At 49.2% G+C, this 18,705-nt stretch overlaps 1 protein-coding gene across 1 annotated transcript in view; it reads right to left on the reverse strand.

Moving 5' to 3' along the window:
• Positions 1-3,766: 3,766 nt before the first annotated feature.
• Positions 3,767-18,705, reverse strand: part of CFAP57 (cilia and flagella associated protein 57) — a 55,696-nt gene continuing 40,757 nt past the window's right edge. Inside the window, exons 20-23 of the mRNA XM_070404965.1 lie at positions 17,906-18,040; positions 17,686-17,829; positions 10,256-10,388; positions 3,767-4,155 (exon numbers count right to left, since the gene is read on the reverse strand). Coding sequence (XP_070261066.1) covers positions 3,926-4,155; positions 10,256-10,388; positions 17,686-17,829; positions 17,906-18,040 — 642 coding nt within the window. The 3' untranslated portion in view covers positions 3,767-3,925. The remainder of the gene's footprint in view (positions 4,156-10,255; positions 10,389-17,685; positions 17,830-17,905; positions 18,041-18,705) is intronic.

Consider the following 18,705-nt stretch of genomic DNA (forward strand, 5'->3'; position numbering starts at 1 on the left):
ATTGTAATATACAAATGATTAACTGAGCTATTTCAGGCTTTCATTTTGTATGAATTATTGAAAATGAGTTGTGTACCTTAGACTAGCCCCGTTTCAAGTGCTCCATCGCCACATGTGGCTTGCGGCTCCCTCACTGGACGGTGCAGCTCTGGGTGCTTCTGCCCCTGGGAAAAGTTCGGGTAGGCTGACTACTGTGGGGCAGGGCCTCGGGGGAAACCACGTGGGTTTGCCACTTTGCAAAGCATTATAAAGGTGTCCCCTTCCCTGGGAGGAGCAGGAGAGCAGGGGGCCTGGCAGGCTTGTTGGCTGTGTATTCCCCTTGCACATGTCTGATATTTATTTATCTTCCTGATCCCAAGGAGGGGCCGATCCTGGGCAGACCCATGGTCCAGCTGTCCCAGGTAGAGCTGGGCAGGGAACTCATGAAATTTTCCCTCCCTTTCCCCAATCCTGGTCCTGATATGTCTTCTCCTTACCTCTCACTCCAAATCCAGAGCAAGGAGTGCCAGGGGGGTCCTACTTGGACACACCGTCATTCCCATGCTCACCAGGGTCCCTCAGGTACTACCTGGGAGCAGCTGGTTGGTAATGGCTGCTCACACTCTCTATGGGGAAAGATAGACACTGATGCCAGAACCTCCTATGGGGCAGGTCTTGGGTGCTGGGAGAACAGGGTGGCAGAGGAGGCTCAGCTGGGAACTCACATGGTGTGGCCAGAGCTGAGGCTGACCCTAGAAGAAGGGCAGGAGAGCACAGGGCGGTCTGGGGCCCAGGCAGAGGGCAGCCTCCAAAGGCACCGGTGCTCACACCACATTGAACCAGTCCCCAGAGCTCAGTGAGGGACTGCAACCAGAAGAATGAGAGTGGAGTCCATATGCCAATGCCTGGCACCTGAGTGACCAGCAAGGTTCCTAAGGCTGCCGGAGGAGGGGCTGCCAGGCCCACTCAGTGAGGCGTCAACTGGCTGAAGAGACCCTGTGAAGGAGGAGGTGGCACCACGAGGCGAGACCCTCCCCATGGGGTCAGCACAGGCCAAGTGGAAGGAGGTCTCAGGTGCAGCAGCCACCCAATCAACACCACCCAACAGGTTGATGTAGGAACACACAAGACAGAAAGAACATGGAGAGGAAAACAAGATGATCCCTCTGGCCCCAGCTTTGCCAGCAAGAAGCTGTGCTCACCCTTGTGCAGCTGAGAAAACACCTTGTGGATGCGCTGGCCACAGGGCTAGGTTCTGCTGTGATGGGCTCTCCTTGGCTGGGCTTTCTCCTCCACCTCCTCCTCACTAGCTGGACCACAGCCAGCCTCGGGGTTACTAGCAGGTAAGCTTAGCCGGCAGGTGTCAGCGCCTTTTACTTCTGGGTTGGACTCTTCAGATGTCACACTCCTAAAACCGCCAACACTTGGCCCAGTGCTCTGTTTGGGAGCCTCTCCAGGGAAGGCTTAAGATCATGGGATGTGGAGGCCGTTGGGCAGATGGCCTGCAATCCTGGCTCCGTCGGTGTGACCCTGCGCTAGTGACTTCATTCCTCCTTGGTTTGGGTTTCCTCATCTGTAACCTAAGGCTCAACTTACAGGTGAAATGTGATATCTTGATCCTAGGGCATTAAGTTGAAAACTCTGTCGTTTGAATGTTGCTGCTTCATAGCCACGGCGAATTCATTTCCTTCTGGCCCTGAGAAGAGCCCATTTCTTCCCATGTTCCTGCTTACTGGGTCTTTCCCCCACCCCCACCCCTTTGCTTGGACAACTCCCTCTGGTCCTAACGTCAGGATTCACTGCTCTGCATCTCCACCGCCGCCGTGTTGGTTCCAGCAGTTGTCCTCTCCCGTGTGGTCAGCCACAGTGTCCTCCTAACTGGTCCCCTGCCTCCACTATGAGGTCTCTTTTTTTTTATTTTTATTTTTTTATTTTTTTTATTTTAATAATTTTTATTTCTTAAAGTATTACAAAGAGTATTACATATGTCTCCTTTTTTCCCCCCCTTGACATTCCCCCGGCCCCTACCCCCCGCCCCCCCCCACCCCGTGTCTTGTGTCCATTGGTTAATCTTATATGCATGCATATAAGTCCTTCAGTTGGTCTCTTAATCCCCCCTCCCAACCCTCCCCAGGCTTCCCACTGTAGTTTAACATTCTGTTCAATGTTGCTCTGCTTCTGTATCTACCCCTGTTCATCAGTCCATACTGGTCCCCTTTATTTGTCCCAACCTCACTGGAGTAGTCTCAACCTATGAGGTCTCTTAATCAATGACGCACACAGGCACCCGAGTGAACTCTAAAGTCCGACAGAGCCTTGCCTCCATGGGACGAGCGCCTAGGAGAGGCAGCATCTGACAACTGAACGGATCGGTCACAGGGGGTTATGAAAGGAGTGTAACTTACGTGGGGGCGGGCGGGGGAGGGACAGCCCCCGACATTTCAGTTATCATCTGAAGGAGGAGTGGATGTGACATTTCAGTTATCATCTGAAGGATGCGTGGAAGTTCACTGAGTGACGTGTGGAAAGACCTGGAGGCAGGGAAGAACTTGGCCTTTTGGAGGAATTGGAAGGAGGCCAGTGTGTCAAGAGCCTGGGAGGTGGTGGGGAGGGACTCTGGGTGGCTCAGCGCTGGCCTCTGTATGTGCCTTCACCACCCTGCGCCCTCTGGCCCTGCTGACCTCCCCAAACTCATTTTGAGTCTGTTTCCTCTACAAAGGTAAAGGCAAGGTGCTGGCTGGGAATGGAGAAGTCTGACTCCCAGAGCCCATGTTCCCAGCATGGCTGTGGTCCTAGTGGGTGAATCTCTCAGGTGCCTGAATGTTGTCCTGCTTCCTGGGCCTGGTCTGGAGGAGATACGCTGGCCACTGTGACAGGGTGTGGGCTGGGTGGGGGTGGGGAATTGCTAAGGAGAGAGAGTCCTGTGTACACTTTGCTTTACGGCCTCTGCCCTGTGCCTTCTTCCTGCTCTCCTCAGCCCTCAGGAGAGACTTGCCAAGTGTGACGGCCATGCCTAGGCTCTCACTGGGGAAACCAACCCGAGAGCAGTGCCCAGAGCAGATCGGGGAAATTGGGAAGATACCTTGGGGACACCAGGTTTAAGAGCCAGCAGGGACCAGCAGGGACCGGGGGCTTAAATGCTTGTTATTTGGGTATTAGAAGGGTGCCTGGCCTCCGCAGGTGGGAGAAGACAGGGCCGTCTGGGTATATTGCTTTGTTCTTTAGTGCATAAAAACTACCCTTTCTGGTATGTGTGGCTGGGTCACCCATTATGAGGCCCAGAGGAAGAGGTGTCCCCCAGAAATGCGGGGGGGGGGGGGGGGGTAAGACCTTGGAGAACAAGTCTAGAGTGGCATGGAGGTGAGAGAAATAAGGGTGGAGCTCTGCTTGTAATTCTAACAACAGGGTCAGCAGATAAGGGACATTTGAGGGAACTTAGCCATGTTCTTTCTTTTACTCTGATCTTTACACAAATGTAAAAATTCTCAGAAAACCTCCTTAGGTTTCATAAAGGGGAACAAATGAAGGAGGCTGTGTTGGGTCCTGTTCTGGCTGGCAGAGGAGCAAGCCAGGTCAGACATGTGGGCAGTGATACTTAAAGCGGGAGCAGGCAGCCCATCTGTGGGGCCCAGAGAGGCACGGGCTGGCAGGAACCAGCTCCAAGTTCAGTGTGATTTCCACAGGGAGAGGTGGCTTTGGATGAGCTGGAGACACCCCCAGTCCTCAGAGTCCCCCCTTTCCTTTTTTCCTCCCCCAGCTCCTTGGCTAAGCAAAGAGTTGGACACAGTTGTGGGCAAACACTTTTATTCTGACCAAGCCTCCAACTCCCCAGGGCAGGAGAGAGGCTGGTGCGGGGAGTGCCGCACGGACTGTAGCCCAGAGTTGGCCTGGGGACAGATGCGCAGTGCTTCCTCTAGTGTGACTGGAGGTGGCTCACCAGAGGGAGTCACTTGTTGGGCACCTCAGCGTCCACCTTGGCCAAAGAATGAACCCTCTTTACGAGGGAAGGAAGCCGAACCCCACTGATGGGGTGGAACCCTGGGACCTGCTCCTGTTCTTGGATCTGGTCTCTGAGGCGTTGGATTTCTAGGCGTTGCATTTCAATAATTCTCCCAGTTTCTTCTTGCTCATTCAGTCTCATGGTGGGAACGATGCGGTGTGTGACCTCACTGGGCCCTGCAAGGGACAGAGCAGGATGAATGCGGGCTTGTCATTGGACTGCAGCATATCCTCCCTTCCTCCCTCCTGCCTCCTCAAATTTCTATTGAGCACCTACTCAATCCCAGATGCTAGGGATAGGAGATGGAGAAGTGAAGAGACACACTTGAGAGTGATAGCCAAGTGCTGAGCATGACCTCAGCCCAGCCCCTCTCCTGAGCCCCAGCTGCTGGCCTTGAGGCCCCTCCCGTGCAGGCGGCTCATTCTCCCATTCCCCACCCCAGTCAGGGTGGCGCTCTCCTGTTGACATTGGTTGGCTTCTAAACCTCCAGTGCTCCTCCTCAGGTAAAACCCCTGCTCCTGGAGACAGACCCCTCTCTACCCCTCCTGGTGTGGCCACTCATTCATGTTCCTTGAGGACTTTCCCTTAACTCTCCCGTCCCCAGTCATCCTCAGATGCTGCCGTCATCCTGGGCAACGCTGGTGTCCACCAGGGTCCAGGGCTCATCCATTACCTTGCTCACAGGCTGGACCCTCAGCAGGAATGTTCTTGGCTTCCACGCCGTGTTAGCACCCACTCCTGTGGTTTTCCCTCCCTTATCACACACGAGGTCTCCATTCTCCCATCATGACCTCTCTTACTGCCTTGTGCTCAAGGCACCTGTTCTTTGCCTGAGTTTGGACCTCTTCTTCCTGGACAACTTTATTTCTTACCTACCAAATGGGATCTTTTTACACTCACTCCCTTTTCTGTCCAGTTAGATCAATTTACAATAGCACCAAAAAGAATAAAATACTTAGGAATAAACGTAACCAAGGAGGCAAAAGACATTTACATTGAAAAGTACTTTAAAAAAAGAAAAAAAAAGTACTTTCCTCATACACTACAAAGCCACCGTAATCAAAACAGCCTGGTACTGGCATAAGAACAGACATATAGATCAATGGAACAGAACAAAGACCCTAGCCATTACATTCAATTAATATTTGACAGAGGAGGCAAGAGCGTACAATGGAGTCAAGAGTCTCTTCAATAAATGGTGTTGGGAAAATTGGATGACTACACGCAAAACACACACACACACACAAAACACACACACACACACACACACACACGGCCACCAACTTACACCATACACAATAAACTCAAAATGGATAAAAGACTTAAATGTAAGTTGTGAAACCATAAAAATCTTAGAAGAAACCATAGGCAGCAATATCTCAGACATCTCTCATAGCAATATGTTTACAGATACATCTCCTAAGGCAAAGGAAACTAAGGAGAAAATGAACAAATGGGACTATATCAAAATAAAAAGCTCTGCACAGCAAAAGAAACCATCAACAAAAGGAAAAGAGAGTCCACTGAATGGGAGAACATATTTGGCAATGATACATCTGATAAAGGGTTAATATCCAAAATATATAAGGAACTTATACAACTTAACAGAAGGAAGACAAACAATCCAATAAAAAAATGGGCAAAGGACCTAAATAGACACTTCTCCAAAGAGGACATATAGATGGCCAAGAGACATATGATAAAATGTTCAAAGTCACTAATCATCCGAAAGATGCAAATCAAAACGACAATGAGGTACCATCTCACATCAGTCAGAATGGCTACCATCAACAAATCAACAAAAGACAAATGCTGGTGAGGATGTGGAGAAAAGGGAACCCTAGTACACTGCTGGTGGGAATGCAGACTGGTGCTGCCATTATGAAAAAACAGTATGGAGTTTCCTCAAATAATTAAATATGGAACTGCCATTTGACCTAGTGATCCCACTTCTAGGTCTATATCCCAAGAAAACCAAAGCACCAATCAGAATATATGCACCCCTATGTTCACAGCAGCACAATTTACAATAGCTAAGATCTGGGAACAGCCTAAGTGCCCATCAGTAGATGAGTGGATCAAAAAGCTGTGGTACATTTATACCATGGAATACTATGCAGCAGTAAAAAAAGAAGAAACCCTTACTCTCTGAGACAGCATGGAGGGACCTGGAGAGTATCATGCTAAGTGAAATAAGCCAGTCAGAGAAAGACAAGCATCACATGATCGCACTCATATGTGGAATCTAAGTAACAAAATAAACTAATGAATGAAGTGAATCCAGAGACATGGAAGCATGGAACAGAGTGCGGGATCTCAGAGGGGAGGCAGGGAAGGGTGGGTTGGTGGGAGGTAAACAACCAAAGACCTTGTATTCATATATGCATAACCCTTGGACACAGACAATAGGGTACTGAAGGCCTAGGATGGGGGTATGGGGGGGGCTGGAAGGGGTCAATGGCGGGAAAAAGGGGGCATATGTAATACTTTCAACAATAAAGAATTATTTTTAAAAACAAAAATTAAAAAAGTTACAATGATAGAAGAACTGGGCTGGCAGTGAATTTTTTTTTTTAGTGTATAGAAATGCAACTGATTTTTGTGTGTTGATTTTGTATTTTGCAATTGGAATTTTTGCTCCTTTGCATGAAATCTCTCCTTATTTTCTTTGGAAGGCTGGAGGATTTTTTTCTTTGTACTCTGGTGTTCTAACATTTAATGATGATGGTGATGATGGCCCTGTTGAAGGTCTATTCTTTTTTTTTTTTAAATCCTTACCTGAAGATATTTTTCCACTGATTTTTAGAGAGAGTGGAAGAGAAAGGGAAAGACAGAGAGAAATATCGATGTGAGAGAAACACATAAATTCGTTACCTCCTGCAGGTGCCCTGACCAGGGCCTGGGCCAGGGAGGAGCCTGCAACCGAGGTATGTGCCCTTGACCAGAATTGAACCTGGGACCCTTAGGTCTGCAGGCCAATGCTCTATCCATGGAGCCAAACCATCTAGGGCTGGTGAGGGTCTGTCTATCTTTAACCATTGTATTAGATACTGGGCGGATCAAATGTCTTTTGTTTTCAGGCCCACTTTACTCCCACTTCCAGAGCTCTCAGCTTCTGCTAATTCCTGAGCCTTTTGCAGTGGTTCTCACCTTCTGGCCCTTTAAATACAGTTCCTCATGTTGTGACCCAACCATAAAATTATTTTCGTTGCTACTTCATAACTGTAATGTTGCTACTGTTACGAATCGTAATGTAAATATCTGAGATGCAGGATGGTCTTAGGCGACCCCTGTGAAAGGGTCGTTCGACCGCCAAAGGGGTCGCGACCCACAGGTTGAGAACTGCTGCTGAGGGTCCTGTGATTAGATTTCCTCTAGTTTTCCCAAACCTGGCTGAGGAGTCAGGTTTCTTGTGCCTATGAAGTGGAGTTACCACTCATGTATCCATTTTCAGCTTTCAAATTTATGTGTCTCGTGTTTCCTTTTGTTTTGTTTTTTTTTAGATCTTATGGTTTACTTGTGCCATTTTAGTAGGTTTTCAATTAACCATCTTTAATTAGAAGTTCTAATGATATGGTTTTAATAATTGAAAACAAGCAGGTGTGTCTATCAGACCTGTTAGTTAACTGTGTGAATAAAAACTTAATAATAAATGCTGCTAAAACTAAAATGGTGGTTTGGAGATGGCAACCTCTCCTGTTTAGATAAAAAATTCTTAAAAGCCAATCAAACTGGTCAATCCCTTAAACGACTTGAGGGTGTAAATTTTGAGCTAACATGTCTTGGTGGGCCCATGTTCAAAATCAGAGGTCAGACTTAGGCTCTTCATGATCAAGGCAGGCAATTGGTAATATATGTCTCCAACTGTTAAGAACTATAAATATCTCCCATGAGAAAACTATATCACATGAGTGCTATGATGTTTACTTTGTTTAAAAATAATCCATGGTAGGTGTAGGGGCAATTACGGAGGGGTAGGGACACTGGTGAAGCAAGAGTGACAGAAATTGATGCTTGTTGAAGTTGGGGGATGGATTCATTAGACGTTTCTCTCAATTTCTGAATATGTCTGAAAATTTCCATGATTGTAATAAGAAGACCATAGATATATCATACATCATCCTGAGGACGTCTCAATTAATTATTTGCTAGGACACTCGGGCATATTCGAAATATTTTCTGAAGCGAAGTTTTGCAATTGTCAAGCGCCTGGTCTTTGTAACACATGTGCTCTTATGTCATTCTTTAGACCTGATAGTGCCACTCAGGTACTACTCAGAGAGTTTACTATTGTGTTAATTTCTCATCAACTCTAATGACAAGGGCACAGGAGACAACTATATCTATATATATTAGAGGCCTGATGCATGAAGATTCGTGCAAGAATGGGCCTTCCTTCCCCTGGCTGCCGGCACCACCTTTGCTCCAGCCCGGAGCTGCCTTTCCGCCTTCCCACATTGCCCAGAGGCCTGGAGTGGCTGGGGCGGTACAGAACGCCTGCGTCATCGCCATGGCGACGACACAAGCATCCTGCCCCGGCCCCAGCTGCTAGGCATCTTTGTATGCAAATTAACCTACCATCTTTGTTGGGTTAATTTGCATACTCACTCCTGATTGGCTGGTGGGCGTCATGAAGGTTCAGTCAATTTGCATCTTCCTCTTTTATTAGTGTAGATATATTTATATAAATATCTATATCTATATCTATATCTATCTATATATAAAGTTTAAGACTCACAAGAAGTTGTGAAAATAGTACAGAGAGTTCCTTTGTATCCTTCCACTACCTTTCCCCCAATGACAGTATCTTATATAACCACAGTACATGAGACAACTCATATGTGAAAGACCCAGTCCTCAGCAATGGGACGTTTTGTCAAAGTTTCTAAGCTTTATTCCTGAATGTAAACCTCCAGAACACAATATACTTGAACCACGTTGGCTTACTTTTCCACAGAAATGCCTTACCCTCTTGGTTTTCATTGACTGCCCACGTAAGAAATGGACACCTGAGGAATGTTTTTTTAATTGTCTGAAAACCTACAATTGCAGACGATCAATTATATTATTCAACACCCCTTTCATAAGCATCCATGTGATAAGCTTTTTATGCAATTTAGTGCCAGGGAAAGGTTTGTTTCTCCGGAAAAAGAAAATTCCTTTATCCCTAAATGAAAACTATGTAAATAATCATATTTCTTTGTTTCCCTTTTTGCCTTGGTTGTCAGAAATTCAGAGGAACTTTAGGATATAATTACAGTCATAACTCATTTACAGTTTCTAATATCATTTCCCCCTCTCCTTTTAAATAGTCTCTGATTTTTAAAAAAATATTTTTAATATATTTTATTGATTTTTCACAGAGAGGAAGGGAGAGGAATAGAGAGTTAGAAACATGGATGAGTGAGAAACATTGATCAGCTGCCTCCTGCACGCCCCCCACTGGGGATGTGCCTGCAACCAAGGTACATGCCCTTGACTGGAATCGAACCTGGGGCCCTTCAGTCCGCAGGCCGACGCTCTATCCACTGAACCAAACCAGTTAGGGCCAGTCTCTGATTTTTTATGTGTCTTTAATTATATAGGTCTTCCATCCCTTATCCATAGTTCTAAGAGGCACAAAGCTCTAAAAATGAAATGCATTTTAAAATTATGAAGTGTAAATATTCATCTGTTTCACCAAAGAAACACTACTCTAGGGCTGCCATGTAATATACAGTATACAGTATGCTCTAAGACAATGATTTTCAACCGGTGTGCTACAAGAATTTTTAAAACATGCAATACCTGGCTATTTAGTCAGGGCCACTGACCTCTTTTCCCTTAGATTGTCAAATAAAAAAATGACAAGAGCCAACAAAATAGCTGTCTAGGGTGAATAAATCAAAATTATACCTATTTTTTGTCAGATCGGCAAAATATACTAGTATTTATTTTTTGATGGGCCACAGAATTTTAGTAGTTTCTGAATGCCATGAAGATGAAAAAAGGTTGAAAATTGCTGCTCTAAGATCTGAAAGATTCTAAATTCTGACACTGTGGCTAACTCTAAGGATTGTGGACCTGCATATATTTGAATGTGGAAGGTCTTCACAGATCCTTTAGAGAGCAGGTGTGTGGCACGAAGAGGCTCCCAGAAGGCCATGGGGTGGATGTGACGTGATCCAGGAGGACACTTAGGAGAGGCTACCTCAGAAGCCAAAGGGTGACCTGCCCATGGCTGCCATTGGTCTGTTTGTCCCAATGTCCATCTCCTTTAGCCACTGGGGACAGTACCTGTTTCTGGAACCTCTTGCTGTTGGAATTTCTTGGTCGGTTTCAGAGCTGCTTCAAGGTCATAGACCTGGGAGCGGGTGAGCTTCAGCTCCCTGCGGAGCTCATTAATCTCCTTGATGAGGGAGACATTTTCCTGCATAAAAGGAGGAAAAGAGAGTGAGTATGGATGAGTCATCAGTGGGCACAGGGCATGCCCTGGCTAGGGGCAGAGGGTGTGGGGAATGAGAGGGGTTGGTCCTGAACCCAGATTAATTATCTGGTGCCTCTACTGGGGTCTGAGTCTTCATCCTAGCTCATGGCTCAGCCTCTTGAGGCATCAGCTAACTTACCTTCAGGTGGACTCTAGCAACATTAGATACAGACAGTACACACTATTTCCATCCACCCAGGCTCTTTCCAACACCAACAGCGACAACAACACTTTTCTAAGAACTTCATATGAATTTAATGCATTGAAGAAGCATAATAACCCTGTAAGTAGATTCTATTATAATCAAAATTTTACAAAAGAGGAAATCGAGGCACAGAAAGGTTATGTAACTTGCTCAAATTACATAGATAGTAAGTGACCGTGTCAGGATTCTGAGCCTGATAGTCTGGCTCCGGAGAGTTACAAGCTCTTAAGTACTGTGCTGTCTTTTATTCATTTTTTTTCATTAATTGTTGAGCTTATATTTATAGGGTATCTGCCATGTCCCTGAGATGTAGACAGAAAAAAAGACATGGTTTCTGCCCCCAACAGCACACTGTTTAGTTAGGAACCCAGAAAAGTACGTGGGTAATTAACATTTGCAACATCCATCTGAAGTTCACTGCTCTTGTTTTTGATAATATCCATCCATCCATCCGCCCATCCACCCACCTATCCATCCATGCATCACCCATTCCATATGTATGAGTACTATGTGCCAGGCACTGCGCTGACCCTGAGGTACACCGAAAGTGAGACCTGGTCTTGAGGAGTTTAGGGTTCCGTGGGGGGCCTGGCACAGTGCAGTGTGTGGCTGCCCTGCTGAGAGGCAGGAGTGGGGCACAAAGCACAGGTGCTGAGCTCTGCCTGAATGACCAGGGTGGACGCCTAGGAACAGGTCTGTGGGCTGAGGCCTGAAGGAGCTGCCAAGGAGAAGGTAAGGGGTCCTAGACAACTGGAACAGCAGGAGAGGGGCACAGAAGTAGGACACGGCGGGGGGCGACTAGCAGCAGTTCTGCATCACTGGACACCAAGTGTGAGAGGGGAGTGGCGAGGAGTGAGGATGAAGAGCCTGCTGGGCGCCGGGTGCTGGGGGCTCTGCCCCTGGGAACACTCTTCCCTTCCCACACCTCAGATCACTGCCTTTTCATACGCAGCACGAGGGCAGCAAGGGTGGCTCTGCGGAGGCGTCCCCTTCACCATAGGCCCAGAGAGACACTGGCCATTTTGCTCTGAGTCCACAGCCTCAGGTACTCCGCTTGTCTACAGCCGCACCTCCCATAGATCGTGCAAAGGAATCACCTGAGGATCCTGTTAAATGCGGCTCCGGACTCGGTAGGTCTGGAGGTAGTTCTGAAATTCTCCATTTCTAACCAGCTCCTGACTGATGCTGCCGCCGGCCTGTGAGCCAGGCCATCAGTGGGTAGCAAGGCCTGGAGGTCTGACGACCAAAAAAGTCAACGCGGCCCAACCTACATAGAACGGACTCGTGCCAGGAACAAGCTGTGCTTCCACATGGGACATTGTGAGCGTGGACTCTGAGCCCAGAGAATGGGATGATCCCAAGCACTGTTCTCACAGCACTTCTGGGTTATGGGGACGTGCTCGTGGAGCCCAGGAGGGAACACCCCATCACAGTCTTTCCCTCCAGAGCCTCTTCATCTGAGCATGTCAAACATACCTTCCGGTTTTCAGTGTATCACTTCATTTCAGTGCTCTTCCCTCCCTCGTGGATGAGGTGCCCAGTCATTGCCAACCCCTTGTTCTCAGGCGAGGCCCTGTGCCTGTTTTTGTATACAGTCAGCAGCTTTTCTCCACCTGATCTTTTACCCTTTTAACCCACCCGGGCCTGGGTGAGGAAGCGGCCACATTTCCTTCCAGATGCTCTCCAGTGAAAGTCTCTGCCAGCCCTCCACCCCCCCCCCCCCCCCCGCCCCAAACTTCTCTATGCTGACTTTGTATCATGACACGATCAATTCAATGTGTACTAGTATTTATGGGGTTCTAAGACCTTGGACTCTGCCTTGCCTGTAAGAGGTGCTCCATAAATATTTGTGGAATGGGTAGGCAAATGAATAACGAATGCAGTGGATACCAAGTTGAATAAGACGAGATTCTTACTAATGAGGAAATTATAAACCAGGGGGTAAAGGTCAGGCAGGGGAGAGCAGACCGAGAGGAGGCTCGGGAGAGCTGCAGTGAGCTCACGGGCCACTCGCACCCTCGGGGGCTCTCCACCCCTCCTCTCACTTGGTGTCCCTCAGCTTCACTCTCCTGCCTCATTCAACGGAGTCATAGTCATCGGAATAAAAATTAGAGGCCGAGGGTACCATCTCCCCAGTCCTCTCCATAAACTTCTGTAGTTACCTGTTCTTGGTCATCTCCATCCATTTGGTCACTGAACCCTGTGGATTTGTGTCTGAATAGAATCTGGTGTCTACGCTTCCTGCTGTGATTCCTAACCAGCTCTCAGCATCTCTCCCCTCTGCTACTGTAATGGCCCCAAGTGGACCCTGCCCTCGTTTTCTCCCCCACTCCACCCTCCACAACCCTGTCACATGTCTGGGACTTCTGGCTCCTGATATCTTTAAGTGTGAATGCCTGTTTCTGACCCCACTGTCAGCCTTGGACACCTCCATGATGCTGGCCACCTAATGAACCTCCAGGACATGGCTCAGTCCTTATTGGAGTGTGACCGAGACCCATGCAGCCTGATTCCCCTGTTGTGTTCGTTCTTTTGTTCATTCATTCATTCATTCATTCACTCATCCATTCATAAAAAAATCACTTAAGAAGGAGTTCCTGAAAGCCTACTATGCACTGGTCGTGGTGCCAGACACAGGAGGTCCAGCTTGAATCCAATGCCAAGAGATGCCCTGAGGGTCTGAAGAGGGGTGCTCACCCATGTGAGGAAGGCTCCATGGGTGGCAGGGGACAGGGAAGAGAGTTTCAGGCCTGGTGTCAAGAGGGAGCAAGCAGGAGACGAGGCACTAAATACTTGATGAAAGTAATAATAAGAGTAATATAGTAAGAGTAATCGTAACTTCAGGGGTTGATTTGGCTCCCTAAGGAGTACTTTCTGGGTGGTTCGTGCTCCGAGGGGTCCAGAGGTCACACCGAAGTCACCTGTACAGGCAGGCGTACCTCGGGGAGGTAGTACGGGTTTGGTTCCAGACGACCACAATAAGCGAATAACACAACCCAAATCGCATGAACTTTTTGGTTTCCCAGTGCATATAAGTTATTTTTACACTACACTGTAGTCTCTATTAAGTGTGCAATAGCATTATGTCTAAACACAATGTATAGACATTAAATGAAAAATACTTTATTGCTCAAAAATGCTAACCTTCATCTGAACTGTTGGAAAAAAATGGCACTGATAGTGTTGCTTGATGCGGGGTTGCCACAAACCTTCAATTTGTAAAAAAAAACAACCCACAGTATCTGCGAGGCTCAATAAAGCAAGGTATGCCTGTATATGCTTTGGGGAGCTTTGTGAATTTAAAATGTGAACACAACCGTTTGCTGAACCTTCTGTTCCCGATCCCTCCTCAGTCAGGATGGCCTACAAAAGCCCTCCAATTCTCCAGGTCCCCACTCAGCAACTCTGGCAGAGAAAAGCTGGCCCGGGCCCATTGGGTGCCAAGTCATTGGGCATGTAAGAGGGACCGGCTGGGGATGCTAAAGTCTGTTTATATAAAAAACCTTCTACGTAAAGGGGCTGTATCAAGCTGGCCAGGTTTGCCTTTTGTGGAGACTGACGCTGGAGAGCCACAGATGTGAACAGACTGGCAGTTGTAACACCCACGTTGGGCAGGGAAGGGAACGAATGCCTATAGCACCCCCTACTGGCTTTTCCTGAGTTGACATCTTTAAGAATGTGGCCGGGTGGAAAGAACAGGCGACTGATTTATTCTGTGAACGTGGAAGCCCTGCATGGGTGGCATTTTTCTGGAACCCACAGCTCTCGCCATCTGCCTAATTGCGCAAATGAGCCATTTCTCTGCTCCTCTTTCAACCTTCTCACGTGCAATCTGACATTTCTATTCATCATTTCTACTCTGAAATGTCTTTTGACATTTTCCCCTTCCAAGTCCTCATCTTCCTTGAACATGGGCTTTCCTGCCACCTGCCTTTCCCCACCAGCCTTTCCACCTGCCAATGGACTTAACCTTGGTAATACCCCTACCTACTTCAGAGACCTCAGATGGCACCTGCTTATAAGATACGCTTATGCTTCTTGGTGTGGCATGGAAAGCCCTTTCAATGGGACCCTAAACTACATCCTGTTCCAGTGGGTCCTTTCTCCCTGCCCCCACGCTGTGCAATAAAGTAAGGTCTGTGGACTCCTGAGCTCCCAAACATCCCACCGGCCTTTCTCTTCTCTGTCTGTCCTCGGGTTGTGCCCTCTGCCCGAAAGGCGCGTCCCCATTTGCTCCCAGTCCACGCTCCCCTCATCCTTCACGGCCCAGCTCAAATGCCACGTCCCCTAACTGAGCCCACCTCCGTGGTGAGCTCACAGCATGGGGCACACGGTGTGGAGCAGTGCTTACTCTATCTTGCTCACGTTCCCTGGCACAGAGTTCCCTACGATGAGCTCCCTGAGGGTAGGCACACGATCACCTCATCTTGGAATCCTCCATGGATGGCCAGAACTTGCCATGTAAGAAGCCCTCAAAGCATGTATACTGAAAGAGTGAAGTATGTGTCCTAGATATTTGTATTCCATAGCAACTCTTATTTTCATATCTGCAAGCGTGCTGGAGAATGCTTAGGGAGGCCCCATGCTCCCGTCTGAACATGCAAATGAGACAGTGACCTCATTTTCTGTTTTCTAATGAGTTTCTCTCAGATGCCATGTCCGCCCTGGCCTTCCTTGCCCTTTTTTGACTGAAGTGTCAGGGCCTAGGAACCTGCAGACACAGCTCCTTACCAAGGCATCAGGCATCCAGGCCACCAGCTGGGGGGTCTGGGGTCAGCTGAGTGGCCCCTTCTCTCCTGTCCTCTCCAGCCCACAGGTACCCCTGGTCCATGTGGTGGCCTTCCAGGCTCTCCCTCGGGATTTCCACCTTGGTTCGTAAACAGATCTCTTGCTCGGTGGACAGGAAGGAAAGAGCATTTCTGAGCACCTGTTCTGGACCTGGCCAGTGCCGCAAGCATCCTATTAGTTCTCTCGTTCAAACCTCGCATTGCCCCGCTGAAGGTGGTGTTTTCTTCCCCATTTTATAGACAGGGAAGGCATTCCTGAAGATGTTAGGGAAATTTACTCATGGCGGCCCCACAAGCGTGGCTGAGGCAGGATAAGTGGGGTCTGCTCGGCGTCAGTGCCTGCCTGACACCTTGCCTGACCCTGGCCCGGCCCCTCTCCTTCAACTCAAGATTGAAGAAAGGAACAATTTTTAAAACCCAGACCAATGGTTTTGAAAGTTTTCCTTAAAAAAAAAAAAATCTTCCAAACAAAAGTTTACAGAGCCTGCTGTAATAAGCAAGGAGGCCTCCCTGGTTGAGGGTGGGGACCCTGCCTCCCGGGGCCTTCTTGCTCCCTGCAGTTGCCTGGGGCACTTCTGTGGGCTCCAGGGCATATGGGTTTACCATGCTGCTCAAGAAAACACTCTTCCAGGGATTTCCCTCTGTCAGCCACTGGGGAGTGGCAGGGTTGGGCAGGAGCCCTGCCCGGATCTCCTCTGCTCTTTCTACTCTGACTTGCACCCTGGCCCAGCAGGAGTGGGCACACAGCCTCTGGGGTAGTGAGGAGCAAAAGAGGACATTGTGTCCACCCCGAGCGGCCTCAGGGGATGCTTGCTCCAGGCTAGCCTGCGGTCTTCACTTTCTTTCCTGTTCCTTCTTCTCCTTGGACTAACACTTACTTTGGATGTCTACTTTGGCATGGAGATAGGCACCTCGCCCCTGGCCCTCCCCCTATCCCCCCCCCCCCCCCCCCCCCCACCTGTGCGCTGGGAGCAGGGCAGAGGAGAGCTCAGCAATGAGTAATGTCCCCTGTTGACAGCTGCTCCTGCAGTCCCACTGCCCTACTGCCCAGCACGTTGCACTCCCTGGTGGGCTCTTCATGTGCTGGGGCACTTGAGACCCTTAGCCATGGCTCTCTGTGTCAGCTGCTTGTGCCTAAGGGTCCCACCAATGATCGACGCCTGTCTCTGGGCCTCTGACTGCTTTCAGGGCCCTGCGTGGGGCAGTGGTTATTGATGGTGTGGGCTGCTTTTAAACCGGGACTGTTTGTAAGATGGCACGAGACCTACCGTGCCTGGGCCTGGCCTGAACTGCAGTGCCCTCTGCCCAGTGGTGTGTGGGCTGGCCAAGCTGGGCACTGGTTTGTTTCAATCCAACTGCTAGCCCATCCCCATTCCAGTATTTTAATTATGGCATTGAAGACATATAAGCATTAAAAGGTATGTCCCTTATATATGGGATTCTGATTAATTCACATTAATTGCCTCAGACGATACTGATACCCAAACAGAAATCTGGCAGGAGAAGCCCGACTGGCAACCCTGATAACGCGCTTACGTGGAGGCGGCGGTAATGGGGTCAGGCTCCCTGCACAGTCTCTGGAGGATCGGGAGGCGGGTGTGGAGAGCTCATTAAGTCGGAGTGAGGCCAACTCTTCGGGTGGGTGTGGTTAGCTCTGCACCCAAGAGATAAGGGTAGGGACCTGAGGCACCAGAAAAGTCAGACGAGGAGGTGGGTGGAGACAGGCGTGTTCAGAGGAGAGAACTTGGCCAGCAGGGACCATGTGATACCAGTAGCAGAATAAAAAGCAGCAGAACAAAGCAGGTGAAATAAGAGTTGGAAACAGAGGAGAGGAAAAGGAGAGTGTGACTCAGGAGAGCTCAAATCACGGGGATGAAGGTCCAGAGGGGACAGGGCAACAAGAGGAGTGAGGCAGGACACAGGAGTGCTTCAGATAAAGATGGGGCAGAAAAAAGAAACGGATGAAGTGTGTGTGTGTGTGTGGGGGGGGGGGGGGGGGCGGTGTTTAAGGCCTGGGCATAGAGATGCCTAGGAAACCTCCTTGGCGGGCTCTGGGCCATGTCACAGCCAGGACGAGCTCTGGGAGGTCAGAGGAGAGGAGTCAAAGATAATATTTTAGGGAAAGCCAGCGGGTCCCCTGGACGCTTGGGGAGCCCTGAGTATTGGGTGGTCTCGAGGGGCCCTTGACAGGCTCTCTCATCTGGGATGGCTCGGCCTCTGAGGGAGCTGACCAGGAGCGTGCAGGTACCTGCATGATGCGGACGTAATCGGTGCGGTGCAGCTCACCCTCCTTGACCACCTTCTTCTTGAGAGTGGCCAGGTTCCGCTCCAGGTGCTCCCGCTGGCGACTGTACTCCAGCTGCAGGTCTGTGTTCAGCCCTGCGATCTCCACCTGATGGGGCACAGGGGCCTCTGAGCGAGGGGCGACCAGGAGAGGAGGGGAGGGCGGGGAGGGAGGCAGAGCTCACCATGTCTGCCCGCTGCACGTACTTCTCAAAGAGACCTCGGACCTTCTCCTTCAGGGACCGGGCTTCCTGGATGTACGCCACGCAGTTGTGAAGGTCCGTCTTAAACCGTTTGACCAGCGCCTCCAAGTCCCGCTCCTGCAATCAGAGGCGCTTACTTCTGGCGCTGAAAGGATGGACTCTCCAGGGGCAGGGGCTGCAGGCTAATGGCTGCAGGAAGGGACAGGAGGCACCACATCTGGGACTCGCAGTTGACCACACCGGGCACAGAGACCTAGATGGGCACACAGCCCAGAGGTGGAGGCCCTAAACCTCCATGAACCTGGCCTGAACAGCGCCAGCTTTAAGAGGCCAACACAGACTGCTTCCTTTATTGGCTCTGGGTTCCCTTCAGGACCATGGGCTGTAAGAGATGAGAGGAAGCCCAGTAGTCACCCTTATTCCTTTTGGAGCCAAGCTGGAGCATCGATTCTCTCTTGCAGGTCCCTGGGCCAGGGCTTCCAGGCCCCCTTATTACAAAAGCTCGCCCAGGGTTTATCTTTCCTGAGGGTGGCTGTGTGTGTGGGTAGGGAAAATATGACAAAATTGGGCTAGATCCCCCCTCTTCCATCATGCTTTCTCTGATACCCATCTTCCCCTACCTATGACCTAGCAAGTCCTTCCTTCCTCCTGGCTCCCATAGCCCTTTATTCACATTCCACAATTTTCCACCATGCATTATAATTTTTATGCACATGCCACAAATCACCTGTCAACCTTTCCAGTTTGTGAAGGGCGGGATCTGTGCCTGTTCATGTTTGTAG

The sequence above is a fragment of the Myotis yumanensis genome, unplaced genomic scaffold (assembly GCF_028538775.1).
Source record: "Myotis yumanensis isolate MYYU_CA2020_CCGP unplaced genomic scaffold, mMyoYum1.0.hap1 SCAF_2, whole genome shotgun sequence".
Taxonomy (NCBI): Eukaryota; Metazoa; Chordata; class Mammalia; order Chiroptera; family Vespertilionidae; genus Myotis; species Myotis yumanensis.